This window comes from Microcebus murinus, chromosome 10 (assembly GCF_040939455.1).
Source record: "Microcebus murinus isolate Inina chromosome 10, M.murinus_Inina_mat1.0, whole genome shotgun sequence".
Classification (NCBI taxonomy): Eukaryota; Metazoa; Chordata; class Mammalia; order Primates; family Cheirogaleidae; genus Microcebus; species Microcebus murinus.
Window position 1 is genome coordinate 59581811 of NC_134113.1, and position 12111 is coordinate 59593921.

Genomic DNA, 12111 nt, shown 5'->3' on the forward strand with positions numbered 1-12111 from the left:
GGTATTGATTTAATTAGTTCCAATTTAATAGTGAGTACATGTGGTATTTGTTTTTCCATTCTTGTGATACTTCACTTAGAAGAATGGTCTCTAGTTCCATCCAGATTGTTACAAAAGGCATTAACTTTTGTTTTACATTTACTGTATACAAGGAATTTGGGCCAAGTGTGTAAACACACCTCATAAAATATATAATGCAAGAAAATATATCTTGTAAAACAAAGATAAAAACCTAAGCAATATCTAGTCTAAAATATTAGCAGGAAATATAAAACTTTAACTGATGGCAACATGTGATTCAACAACAAACTCAACATTAATTAACTAATTAATTAATCAATTAAATGAATGTTCTTTTTAAACCCACTATAACAATACTAAGCACGGGATTATATTGAAACAGCTTTGAAGATAAGATCCTGTTCGAACCCTCAAAAACGTACAGAGTAATAGAGGAATTCACAGGGGAATTTAGTACAATACAAGGGGGATGGGTTGGGAAGAATGAGTATGAGGTTCTTAGGGAATGCATACAATGGGTCTTAAACACAGTGTTGTGACGATAAGAAAGTAGGTGATTTGGGATGTCATTACAATGTGCTACCCACAATATTAGGGGTGTGTGTCTGTGTGTGTGTGTTTGGGGGTGCTGATGAGGTGGAAGAGGCAGATACACCATGAAGGGAGAGGTCAGCACCATCTACACAAGGAAGAAGGACAAAGGTAAGATTCACTCGCCTAGAATGCCTGACAGGTACTGTACAACCCAGTGACTTCTTCCCTGTTTCTTTGTTGTTATTGTTCTTATGTGATTCTCTTGGTGTGAAATATATTTATTACTATTTATCTAAGACATAGCCTTATATGTAGGACACCATTCTAATCCAGAGATTTTCAGATTAGGGGTTAGGGAACATTTTCCCCATAGAACAAAGCTTCTTATGGCCTTCATTAACTATCAAGCATTTTTCTAAATGCTTCACATATATTAACAGTTTTAATGCTCACAGCAAGCTTATAAAATGAACTTATGTACAGAGGAAGAAAGCATGTGTTTATAGATGAGGATACTGAGGCACAGATATGTTAAATAATTTTCATTCCTAGTAAGTGGATTGAATTCAAAACTAGATATCCTCACTCTTTCCTATGGAAATATCTATGCCAATATCACTTAAACTTTATTCAGAAAAATGAAACTTACCTTTTAAAAGTGCAAATAAATAAATTAAGTTATTAAACAAGCTTTCTTGGGGAGCACTTATCTATCTCTTTAACTGAGGACATTCTTCTCAAACACTAATAATAATAACATGTATTATTTGAACTAGATGACAAAATAGATTGTATAAGAATAAAGGTCTTAAAAGTGATACATAGGTAGGCTGCAAGATCATTAAATATTGCAAGGAATTCACATGCAATAAACTTCAGTTTTAAGTCCTTACTAGCTTACATTGTTTTCTACTTCTTTCTCTCTTCTACCCCTAACATCTTAAGTTGCTCATAGCAATAGCTTCAGTATCACTGCTTTCAAAGGAAGTAGTAGCAGGAGTTGAAAAAGCTAAGTGTAGCACAAGTTGATACATAGCTAAGGATGAAATATTCATTGTAAAAATAAATCAAGTATCTTTCCCATTTTTGAGAATTAGGCTTTTATATAAAGGGGAAACTTGTACAATGATTGGTGCAATGACACAAATGTGGTCCTCATTGGGAAGGGCCCTTGTAGGCATGTCTCAGAAAGGTAACAGGAAGTATTTGGAGTCAGAAAATTCTGATGACAAATCCCTGCCCTACCACTTCAAAGTGTGTGATACTGAACCGTTTTAACCTGCTTTAACTAAAGAGTTTTTTTTACCTGTAAAAGAGAGGAAATTAAAGGATCATTGTAATCATACCTGAAGGGCTGTTAATTTTCCCTTAAGATGAATATGGCACACTGTTCCAGACAAATTCTAGCCCCATACTTGGATATTTGTTAATCCACAACTCTTCAAGTTTGTTCTTTTTGCTTTTTCCTATAGGTCTGGCAGATGAAAAAAAATAAGCAACTGAAGAATGAGAAACCATACAAAAATAGCAGAGTTTATTCTCCTGGGATTGTCGGATGACCCAAAATTGCAGGTTGTGATCTTTGTCTTTCTGCTCATCACCTACTTGCTCAGCATCACTGGGAACTTGACCATCATCACTCTTACCCTGCTGGATTCTCACCTCCAGACCCCCATGTATTTCTTCCTCAGGAATTTCTCCTTATTAGAAGTTTCATTCACAACTGTCAGTATACCCAAGTTTCTGGGTACCATTATTTCAGGAGATAAAACCATTTCCTTTAATAATTGCATAACTCAGTTATTTTTTTTTATTCTTTTGGGCGTCACTGAATTTTATCTTCTGGCTGCCATGTCTTACGACCGCTATGTTGCCATCTGTAAGCCCCTACATTACACGGTCATCATGAGTCGAAGAATCTGTACACTGCTCGTCTTTGCTTCTTGGCTGGTTTCATTCTTAATCATATTCCCAGCACTCATGTTACTCTTAAAGCTTGATTACTGTAGATCTAATATTATTGACCATTTTACCTGTGATTATTTTCCCTTGCTGCAACTTTCTTGTTCAGACACAAAATTCCTGGAGATAATGGGGTTTTCCTGTGCTGTGTTTACTCTAATGTTCACTTTGGCATTAATATTTCTGTCCTACATGCACATCATGAAAACGATTTTGAGAATTCCTTCTACTAGTCAGAGGACAAAGGCCTTTTCTACATGTTCTTCCCATATGATTGTCATCTCCATCTCTTATGGCAGCTGCATTTTTATGTACATTAAGCCCTCAGCAAAGGATAGAGTATCTTTGAGCAAGGCAGTTGCTGTACTAAACACCTCAATAGCTCCCATGCTGAACCCCTTTATTTATAGCCTAAGGAATCAGCAAGTCAAGCAAGCCATCATGAACATGGCAGGGAAAACTGGATTTTTTCACAAGTACATAAAATGATGCACTGTGATGGATTAGGGGCACACTAAGGGGCAATCTAAAACATAAATATGAGTTTTAAACAGCTTCTTCTAATCAAAATGGCTCCTCTACCTCCTTGTTCAACTCTTTTTTCTAACATTTTTCATTCATATCTGTTTATATATGTCACATTCCATTTAAAACTCTTGTCTTGTGTCATTCTGACTCCCTCCTTTGAATAATTTTTAAATCACAAACTCTTCAATAATATTTTTATAATTAAAATTATGCATCAGTTTTATTCAGGAAATAAAGTGATAACCATACATGTTGGAATGGCTTATAAATATTGGTATTTCATGTGGTATACAAAGAAAATATGGTTTTACAATTTTCACCTATTTTTATGGAAATTTCTTTCTCTGTTATAGATGTTCTAGGAAATATGTGAAAAGACACCAGCTAATATAACAAAAAGGTAAATGCATTTATTTGAAAAACAAGAAATATTTTTAATTATGATTGAATTGAGTATGTTCACAGAATTAACCCATTAGTAAAGAAATATATGCCATTATCAGTATGCACTTTTTTAGGTATAAGTCTAAGTAGGTCTCCATATTTCTGAATCCTATAATATCTCTCTATATAGAGTAGTAGAGGATGGATCGATAGATAGATACATGCATACATATGTAGATTTCATTAAAAATAGCAAATACACTTTAAATTCCTAAGAAAAATTCATTAACTGCAATTAAGTAGAAACTAAGTTCCTTTCTGCCTATCATTAGCTTAAAAAAATAATTCATAGATCTCTTTTTCAAAGAGATTTGGATTACTTTGAAACAGTGCATGCATCCGAATTATTTTATACCTGAACAAAATAATTTAAGGTTAAGTTTTGTAGCAAATAAAACTTCACAACAAGGCAAATTTTCCAAAATTTTGCTACATTCTACATAACACATTAATTAATAAGTGTCTAGAGAATTTAGGCAAGATGTGTGTGTTCTCATAATTTCAATGGATTGAGTGGTAGATCTACTTTCAGTTCTTCCAATAAATCTTTTAGGAGTTTGACTTATATCTGGATGTCTAAAACTCTAGCAAGACTAGGGAAATTTTCCTTCATTATTCCCTCAAATAGGATTTCCATGCTTTTTGCTATTTCTTCTTCTCCCTCAGGGATACCTATAATTATTGTGTTTGGGCATTTTCCATAATAGTGTGTTTCTTGAATATTTTATTCATTTCTTTTGATTTTTAAAAATTTATTTTTTACTGAGTTAATTCAAATGCCTTATATTCAATCTCTGAAATTCTTTCTTCTGCTTGGTCTACTCTGTTGTTAAAGCTTTGAACTATATTTTTTAATTCCTTAGTTGAGTCTTTCATTTCCAGAAGTTCCATTGTTTTTTAAAAAATATTAATCTCTTTAGTAAATTTTTCATTCAGGCCCTAAATTATCATTTTTATTTCTTTGTGTTGGTTTTCAACTTACTATTTGATCTCTTTGAACTTACTTGTGATTCATATTTTGAATTTGTTATCTAACATTTCAAAAATTCCTTTTTGGTTAGATTCCATTGCTGGAGAGCTAGTGTTATCCTTTGGGTGTTTTGTTACATTCTGTTTTTCCATACTGCCAGAGTTCTTACATTGGTTCCTTTTCATGTGGAGAAGCTGCCACTTCTTGTTTTTGACTTTACTTTTGTTTAGGTGTGACTTTTTTCCCTCTCTTAAGCATGGAACTATAGTGTATGTTAGGTAAGAACCTTTGGCTTTGTTTGTGTGTACTTTCATCTGGTCAAAGCTCTGAATAAATCCCTTAGTAATAGAGAGCTTCAGCTTGATGGTTTTCTCAATGTTACTTATTTGTGGGTTGTAGTGGTGATGTACCATATGTGTGGGCAGATTTTCTGCCTCCTGCTGAGAGAGAGTCATGGGGGTCTCCAGAATCTTGCCTCTTTCCCCAGACTTGTGCCTTCAACAATAAGAATTACATTGGGACATTCAGTTTTGTTCCCATACCAGTGGGTGGCACTTGTGGGTAGGAGTTGGTGGAGCCTTGTACAACTGAGTCAGCATAATGAATTTGGCTGTACTTGTTGAAACTCCCTGCCAGTAGATGATGGTGCTGGCAGGAGAGAGCTAGATATGGTGCTGTTTGTGGGAGCTATGCCCAGCCCTAGTCTATCAGAAGAAGCACTCAGATGTCCCAGCTGCTGGACTAGGGCCTTGGACCTCCCAAGAGTCCCCTTTTTGTTATCTGCCACCACCAAGGTTGATGGGATGGAGGCAAAGCCAGGTGGGGCTGAGTCAGGCAAGGCTGCATCCAGGCCCCCCAAAGGCTGGCACAAACATCATCACAAAAGGGGTCAGTGATTATTTCCCAGGTGGCTAGGAAATCCTGGAGTAGGGGCAGTGCAGATGTCCCACCGTGCCAAAGAGCCTGCTCATGAAAAATGGGCATTTTGGAATCCACAGTCTAGCAGACAGAAGTGAGGTTCAGGTTGCTCATCCCCCTCTGACTGAAGGATCTCTCTCTGGCTTTTGGCCAGATGAAAGTTGAAGACACTATACTAAATAAATAAACCAGTCACAAAAGGATGAATACTGCATGACTCTATTCATATGAGGTATTTAAAAGAGCCAAACTTATATAACCAGAAAATAGAACTATGATTACCAAGTGCTGGGGTGAGGGAGAAATGGGGAATAGCTAGTTACTGAGAATAATATTTCAGCTATGCAAGATGAATAAGCTCTAGAGATCTGTTGCACATTGTTCCTATAATTAGAGATAACGTATTACACTCTTAAAATATGCTAAGTGGGTAGAGCTCATGTTAAGTATTCTTAACACAATAAAATATCCTTTAATGTCATACCCAAAGATATCATAGGCAAATAAAAACATAATTCTGTGTCAGAACACAATTTTCAACTTGGTTTACAAACAATATTTTATGTCCCTTCTAAACATAGAGGGAAAAAAAAACTATAAAAAATTGGATCAGAGTCAAAATGAAATATTTTTGAAAATGACAAACACAAATAGAGCTTAATTTTTTTAAAAAACTGTCTCTATCTCACTCCCCATAGGACAACTGCATTGATCTATCAATTATTTTTAGTTTATTGGCAAAATGTGGCAACATTTTCTGTTGGTGAAGCTGTGGAGAAGTAGTCACTCGATGGGGCATTTGATAATATCTAGTAAAATCACATATTCCTTTATTAAGTGACAAGAAAACCCACTTCTAGGAAATTATTTTAGGGAAACAATGCCAAAAAATACTAAAAGAGAATTCACAAGTCCATTTATTATATGACTATTAAAAGAGAATTCACAAGTCCATTTATTATATGACTATTTGTAATACCAAGACTAGAAGGAAAAAACATTTTCATTATTAGTGGACTTTTTGAATAAACTACAGTATATTCATACACTGCAACTGTAAAAGGGATAAGAGATATATTTATACACTTGTATCATGATCTTCAGGATATATTAAATATGTTGATTAAATAAAATGGGAAAAACATTTCTCTAAGAAGGGGAAATATTAATTTGCACATGTAATTGTTTATGATTAAAAATAAAAAAACAAGGAACAGTAAGACATAACATATAAATTTTTTTCTACAGTCAATGGAATAGGTCTGAAGGATCAATGTTTGAAGGTAGACTTTTTGAAATCTAACTAGTTTTGAATATTTGACTTTGGACCCATGTTAATATTTAATAATTATAGATACATTAAATTTTTTTAAAAGGATTCTTGAAAAAAATAAAACTTAAGTTAATTAAATATAATTAAGTATATAATTAGTTGGTAAGGTAACCACATGAACAGAATTATTCAACTGATTTATAATACAGTAATTGGGCTGTACATCGATGTGGGATGTAATCTAAGCACAAGGAGAATAGTTAAAAAATCTTAAACTATTAGCAGGAATGATATTGTGAGTGGCAGTGCTATCAGTGTTATTCTAATACTGTTGTATGCACAATGTGGAAAAAAGAGAAAGGAAAATTAATATTATACCCTGGATTCTAATATGAGAGAAAAGAAATACAAATAAAAAGCTAAAATGAAGTATATAAAAGTCCTGCAGTCCAAAATTTGAATTTAAAGTTTTAGTATGCACTCATAAATTATTTTATAATAAAAATGATGTGTTTGCTGGTACTGTCTATTGAAAATACCTAGAACAAATGATTGACCTCATAAAAATCATCATAAATAGTGCCCAGATTCTTATCTTGATTCAACAAAACGAGACTCTGTCTCAAAAAATAAAAGTAAAAATAAAAGTTTTAAAAATTAAAAAAATATATATGTATGCCAAACACTAATGTGTACTAAAACAAAAATTATAAATCCATGTGTTTACAATAATATGTGCAAAAAGATACTAGAGAACCAACTTGGAATACTGAATAAATAATAAAGTAGCATTCATTTGGGCTTTTCTTTTTTTTTTTTTTTTTTTTTTTGAGACAGAGTCTCACTTTGTTGTCCAGGCTAGAGTGAGTGCCGTGGCGTCAGCCTAGCTCACAGCAACCTCAAACTCCTGAGCTCAAGCGATCCTTCTGCCTCAGCCTCCCGAGTAGCTGGGACTACAGGCATGCGCCACCATGCCCGGCTAATTTTTTCTATATATATCAGTTGGCCAATTAATTTCTTTCTATTTATAGTAGAGACGGGGTCTCGCTCTTGCTCAGGCTGGTTTTGAACTCCTGACCTTGAGCAATCCGCCCGCCTCGGCCTCCCAAGAGCTAGGATTACAGGCGTGAGCCACCGCGCCTGGCCCATTTGGGCTTTTCTATATGATCTATAACAATGAATAAGCAAATGGTAAATGATAGATTTAGAGTATAACCATTTTGTAGCACATTATAAACAAATGGATCTAGCCATTGGTCACTACTAACTGGTAAGTATTTTTTTTTTAATTCCCTTTCTGGAGTAGTTTTGAACAACAACAACAGAGACCTAAACCTAAACCTGGATTAAGCCTCTAAAATCTAAATAGCAACTCAAGAAAATCAATAGAGGTAGGATGCAATCAAGTGAGACACTACTGCACATTTGCTTTCCATGAATAGTGATGGAATTTCTTGCTCCTTATTAATATTGGGATTTTATCATAAAAACATAGCATCATTTTTACTATTTCCACAAAACCAATTAATAAGAGCTAAATGGATAAGGGTAACACTCACTGTGATGCAGAGACACATCTGACAAAATGCCCCTTTACTAAGTTCTTGTTTAGCAACAAGTAATTCACAAACTTGCACCAGCCATGATGTAGCTCTGTATTAGTATTGTTTTATTAGTTGATGCACAAGATATATTTATATCAAAACATCACATTGTATACCTTAAATATACAAAAATTTTTATCCGTCAAATATACCTCAGTAAAGTTGAAAATAAAATATTATTTGATCATATAGACTCATAATCATATCTTTATCTTAAATACATGTTTAATTATGTTATTAAGTATATAGCACTTTTTTGGATAAAGTAATTCCTAATGAGTTTTATTAATTTATATAATTATATATCAAATACATGGCTTATCTGATTATATACATTTTATTGCCAACACTTTGGGAAACATTAAAGAAAATAATTAGCTATAATCTACTAACCAGAATTTCACAGAAATAAAAGTTTGTCATTTTGTGGTGTTTCTCATTAAAGAGGTGGTAAATAAATGGAAGGGCCAAGATGAACAATATGGCAGACAAAATGGACATTGCAGTTAAATGTTACAATTTGTAATGAAAATTAAATTAGTTAACCCATGTAATAGCATTTCAAAAATTGTGAGCACAATATATGCATTATAATAGTTATTCTTTAACTTAGTATTATGGAATAATCTTTTGCTTTTTGATGCCCCAACACTTCACAAACCCTAAGGATAAACAATAAAAAAGGCATATGTAGACTTTTGTATTTCAAAAGATGGTTAATGATTGATTACATTAAGAGTTCTAGCTATAAAAAAGTAGATTTCTTAGCTATTTTTATTACTCATGAAATATTATATAATTATGAAATATTATATAATTACTATAAGTCAATATTTTATAGAAAACATTTTAGGCCCCTCGTGGGATACAAAGATGCATGTAACCATTCTCAAGGGAGAGTGACCATGGAGAAGAAGAGTTAGGAGGCTACTGGGAAATCTAAGAATGGCTTCTAGAAATCCCTCATGGTCTACAATATGGCAGACATGTGGCCTAGACTGTGCCGTGTTCCTAGGAGATGAAATCTTTTGAGGTCAAAACAAATATACTTGAAGTATTTTAGATGTAAATAAACCAGAGGGAAGCCAGGGCATAATACCCAATATTGTCATATCTCTCTCTGTTTTCTCTTTAAATATTACTTTGTTGACCTTCTAGATCAACATCATTGAAGAGGAACATAGTGTATTTCCACATCTTCTAAAGATATTGCTGTTCCATTTTTATTTCCTGAAATATTAATCATTATAAAATAGAGAAAAATAAATCAAATTTGATTAGTGTGAACATTGGTAGTATCTGGAGGAGAAACAATGATTTTACATTCTATCCTTCAGAGCAGAAATTTTACCATCTAAAATATAGAGGAAGCAGTGGTCAGGATTTTAGCAACCAAAACTACAGAATAGTATATCTGCACTGTGTTTGAATAGCTAGGGATTCACTGAACAGGTTAGGATGACTCTGAAAGTTTTTCCTATACATTTCTGGATATCCTTATGGATGAGTGGATCCATAAAGAGAAGTGATCTCATGTGGGATAAAATTACTAGGGGATGAAACATTTTTCCATAAAACTTAATAGGGAGGGAGGATATTCAAATGGAAAATGCACTGTGCTACAATCCGACTGACATTGCTGCTAAGATCTAAGGCAAGTAATTATTTTTCCAATTTGTGCATCAGAGAAAAATGAAAGATAGATTAATATTGCATGTCCCTTTAAGCTCAAAAATAAAAATGTGCTTCTCTCTCTCTCCTCTTCTCTATATATACACACACACACACACACACACACACACACACAAATTTCTTGTAAGTCATAGAACACATCGAACATTAAAGATTCTGATGGACATATAAGACAATCCAATAAACGAATAAGTAAATATCTTCCTATTTGTTAGATAAAATAATTACCTTTTTACTATATCTGTAGTAAATATGCATAATATATATAGGTGTTCTCATATTATCTTGACAATTAGAACAAAATATTAATATTTAAAATAAAATTAATAATTAAATTATATAATTGATTATTAAAATACAAGTATTTTATTTGCTAAAAATCTTTAGTTTCTTATTAAAAGAGTACGGGTTTGTTACTTTAATTTTCTAATTTTTCCTTTTGCCATTTTGTTTTTAGGTGGTAGTATCCTTTAATATATACGTAATGGAAAAAGAAAGACAAACATGGGTTTCATGTTTCAACAAAAAAAGGTGATGATATTTTGCATAAATTGAGCCCAATGCAAGATTTATGGATTTTATTCACCATCTCTCATAATGTGGCTTACTTTATGAAGATTTCCTAACTTCTTCTGCTAGATTTAAAATAAGAGAACTAGAATATAAGCTGTACCCAGAAATGTATATTAAAGCATACTGCAAACAAAATATTCAAAACAAAATTGTCATAGATTATAGAAGATATTTTAGAATTGTATCAATGATGATGAGATGATGATATTCAATCAGGATGAATTATATCTTTTATCTCTTCTCTTTATTTCTCTTTCTACCTAAATATCTTTAAAAGAAGAAAAAAGGAGAAAGAGAGAGAGAGACAGAGAGAGAAAGAGGAAGAGAGAGACAAAGAAAGACATGAACCACACAGTAATCACAGAGTTTGTCCTCCTAGGCCTTTCTGATGATCCTGACCTTCAGATTGTGATTTTTCTTTTTTTATTTATCACATATCTCTTAAGTGTCACTGGAAACCTGACTATCATCACCCTAACCTTGGTGGACTCCCATCTGCAGACGCCTATGTATTTCTTCCTCCGGAACTTTTCTTTCTTAGAAATCTCCTTCACAACTGTATGTATCCCTAGGTTTCTGGGGGCAATTATCACCAGGGATAAGACCATTTCTTTTAACAACTGTGCAGCCCAACTCTTCTTCCTTATCTTCATGGGAGTGACTGAATTTTACATTCTAACTGCTATGTCTTATGACCGCTATGTTGCCATCTGCAAGCCCCTTCATTACACAACCATCATGAACAGGAAACTCTGCACCCTGCTTGTGCTGAGTGCCTGGTTGGGTGGGTTTCTGACCATTTTCCCACCACTTATGCTTCTCCTCCAGCTGGATTACTGTGCTTCCAATGTCATTGACCACTTTGCATGTGACTATTTTCCCCTCTTACAACTATCTTGCTCAGATACATGGCTCCTAGAAATAATTGGTTTTTACTTTGCTTTGGTTAGTTTGCTATTCACTTTGGCATTAGTGATTTTATCTTACATGTACATTATCAGGACTATTTTGAAAATTCCATCTGCCAGTCAGAGAAAAAAGGCTTTCTCCACCTGCTCCTCTCACATGATTGTCATTTCCATTTCTTACGGAAGCTGTATATTCATGTATGCTAATCCCTCTGCAAAAGAAAAGGCATCACTGACAAAAGGAGTAGCTATTCTCAATACCTCTGTTGCTCCCATGCTGAACCCCTTCATTTATACTCTGAGGAACCAGCAAGTAAAACAAGCTTTCAAAGATGTGGTCCATAAAGTTGTGTTTTGTGCAAAGAAATGAAATTTTTGTCAAAACTAAAGTACACTATAAAAAGCAATTAAGTACAATCTTGAAATTTCTGAGTATCTGTATCAATATCCTCGCTTTCATATAGTTTTTTTATATGCCACATTATAATTAATCTGATATTTTTCCCAGTCCATTTCTTCCATTTCCATACTCATTTTTCCAGGGCATTGTTCATTGATTTACTTAAAGATATAGTAAAATTTATTTACCCTATAGAATTTTCTCAAAATGTATGAAATGGTAAAGTTGTTTTAGTTCTGTTTTATCAGCTGCTAAATGGCACATATGTTATGATGTACTTCAAA

General features: G+C 33.5%; 2 protein-coding genes across 2 annotated transcripts; both read left to right on the plus strand.

The window, feature by feature from the left end:
• Positions 1-2061: 2061 nt before the first annotated feature.
• On the plus strand, positions 2062-3006 carry LOC105865853 (olfactory receptor 6C1). The gene has a single exon (XM_012754765.3). It carries the CDS (start codon positions 2062-2064, stop codon positions 3004-3006), a length of 945 nt encoding a protein of 314 aa, XP_012610219.3.
• Positions 3007-10861: 7855 nt separating this feature from the next.
• On the plus strand, positions 10862-11797 carry LOC142873283 (olfactory receptor 6C3). The gene has a single exon (XM_076006817.1). It carries the CDS (start codon positions 10862-10864, stop codon positions 11795-11797), a length of 936 nt encoding a protein of 311 aa, XP_075862932.1.
• The last annotated feature ends 314 nt before the right edge of the window (positions 11798-12111 follow it).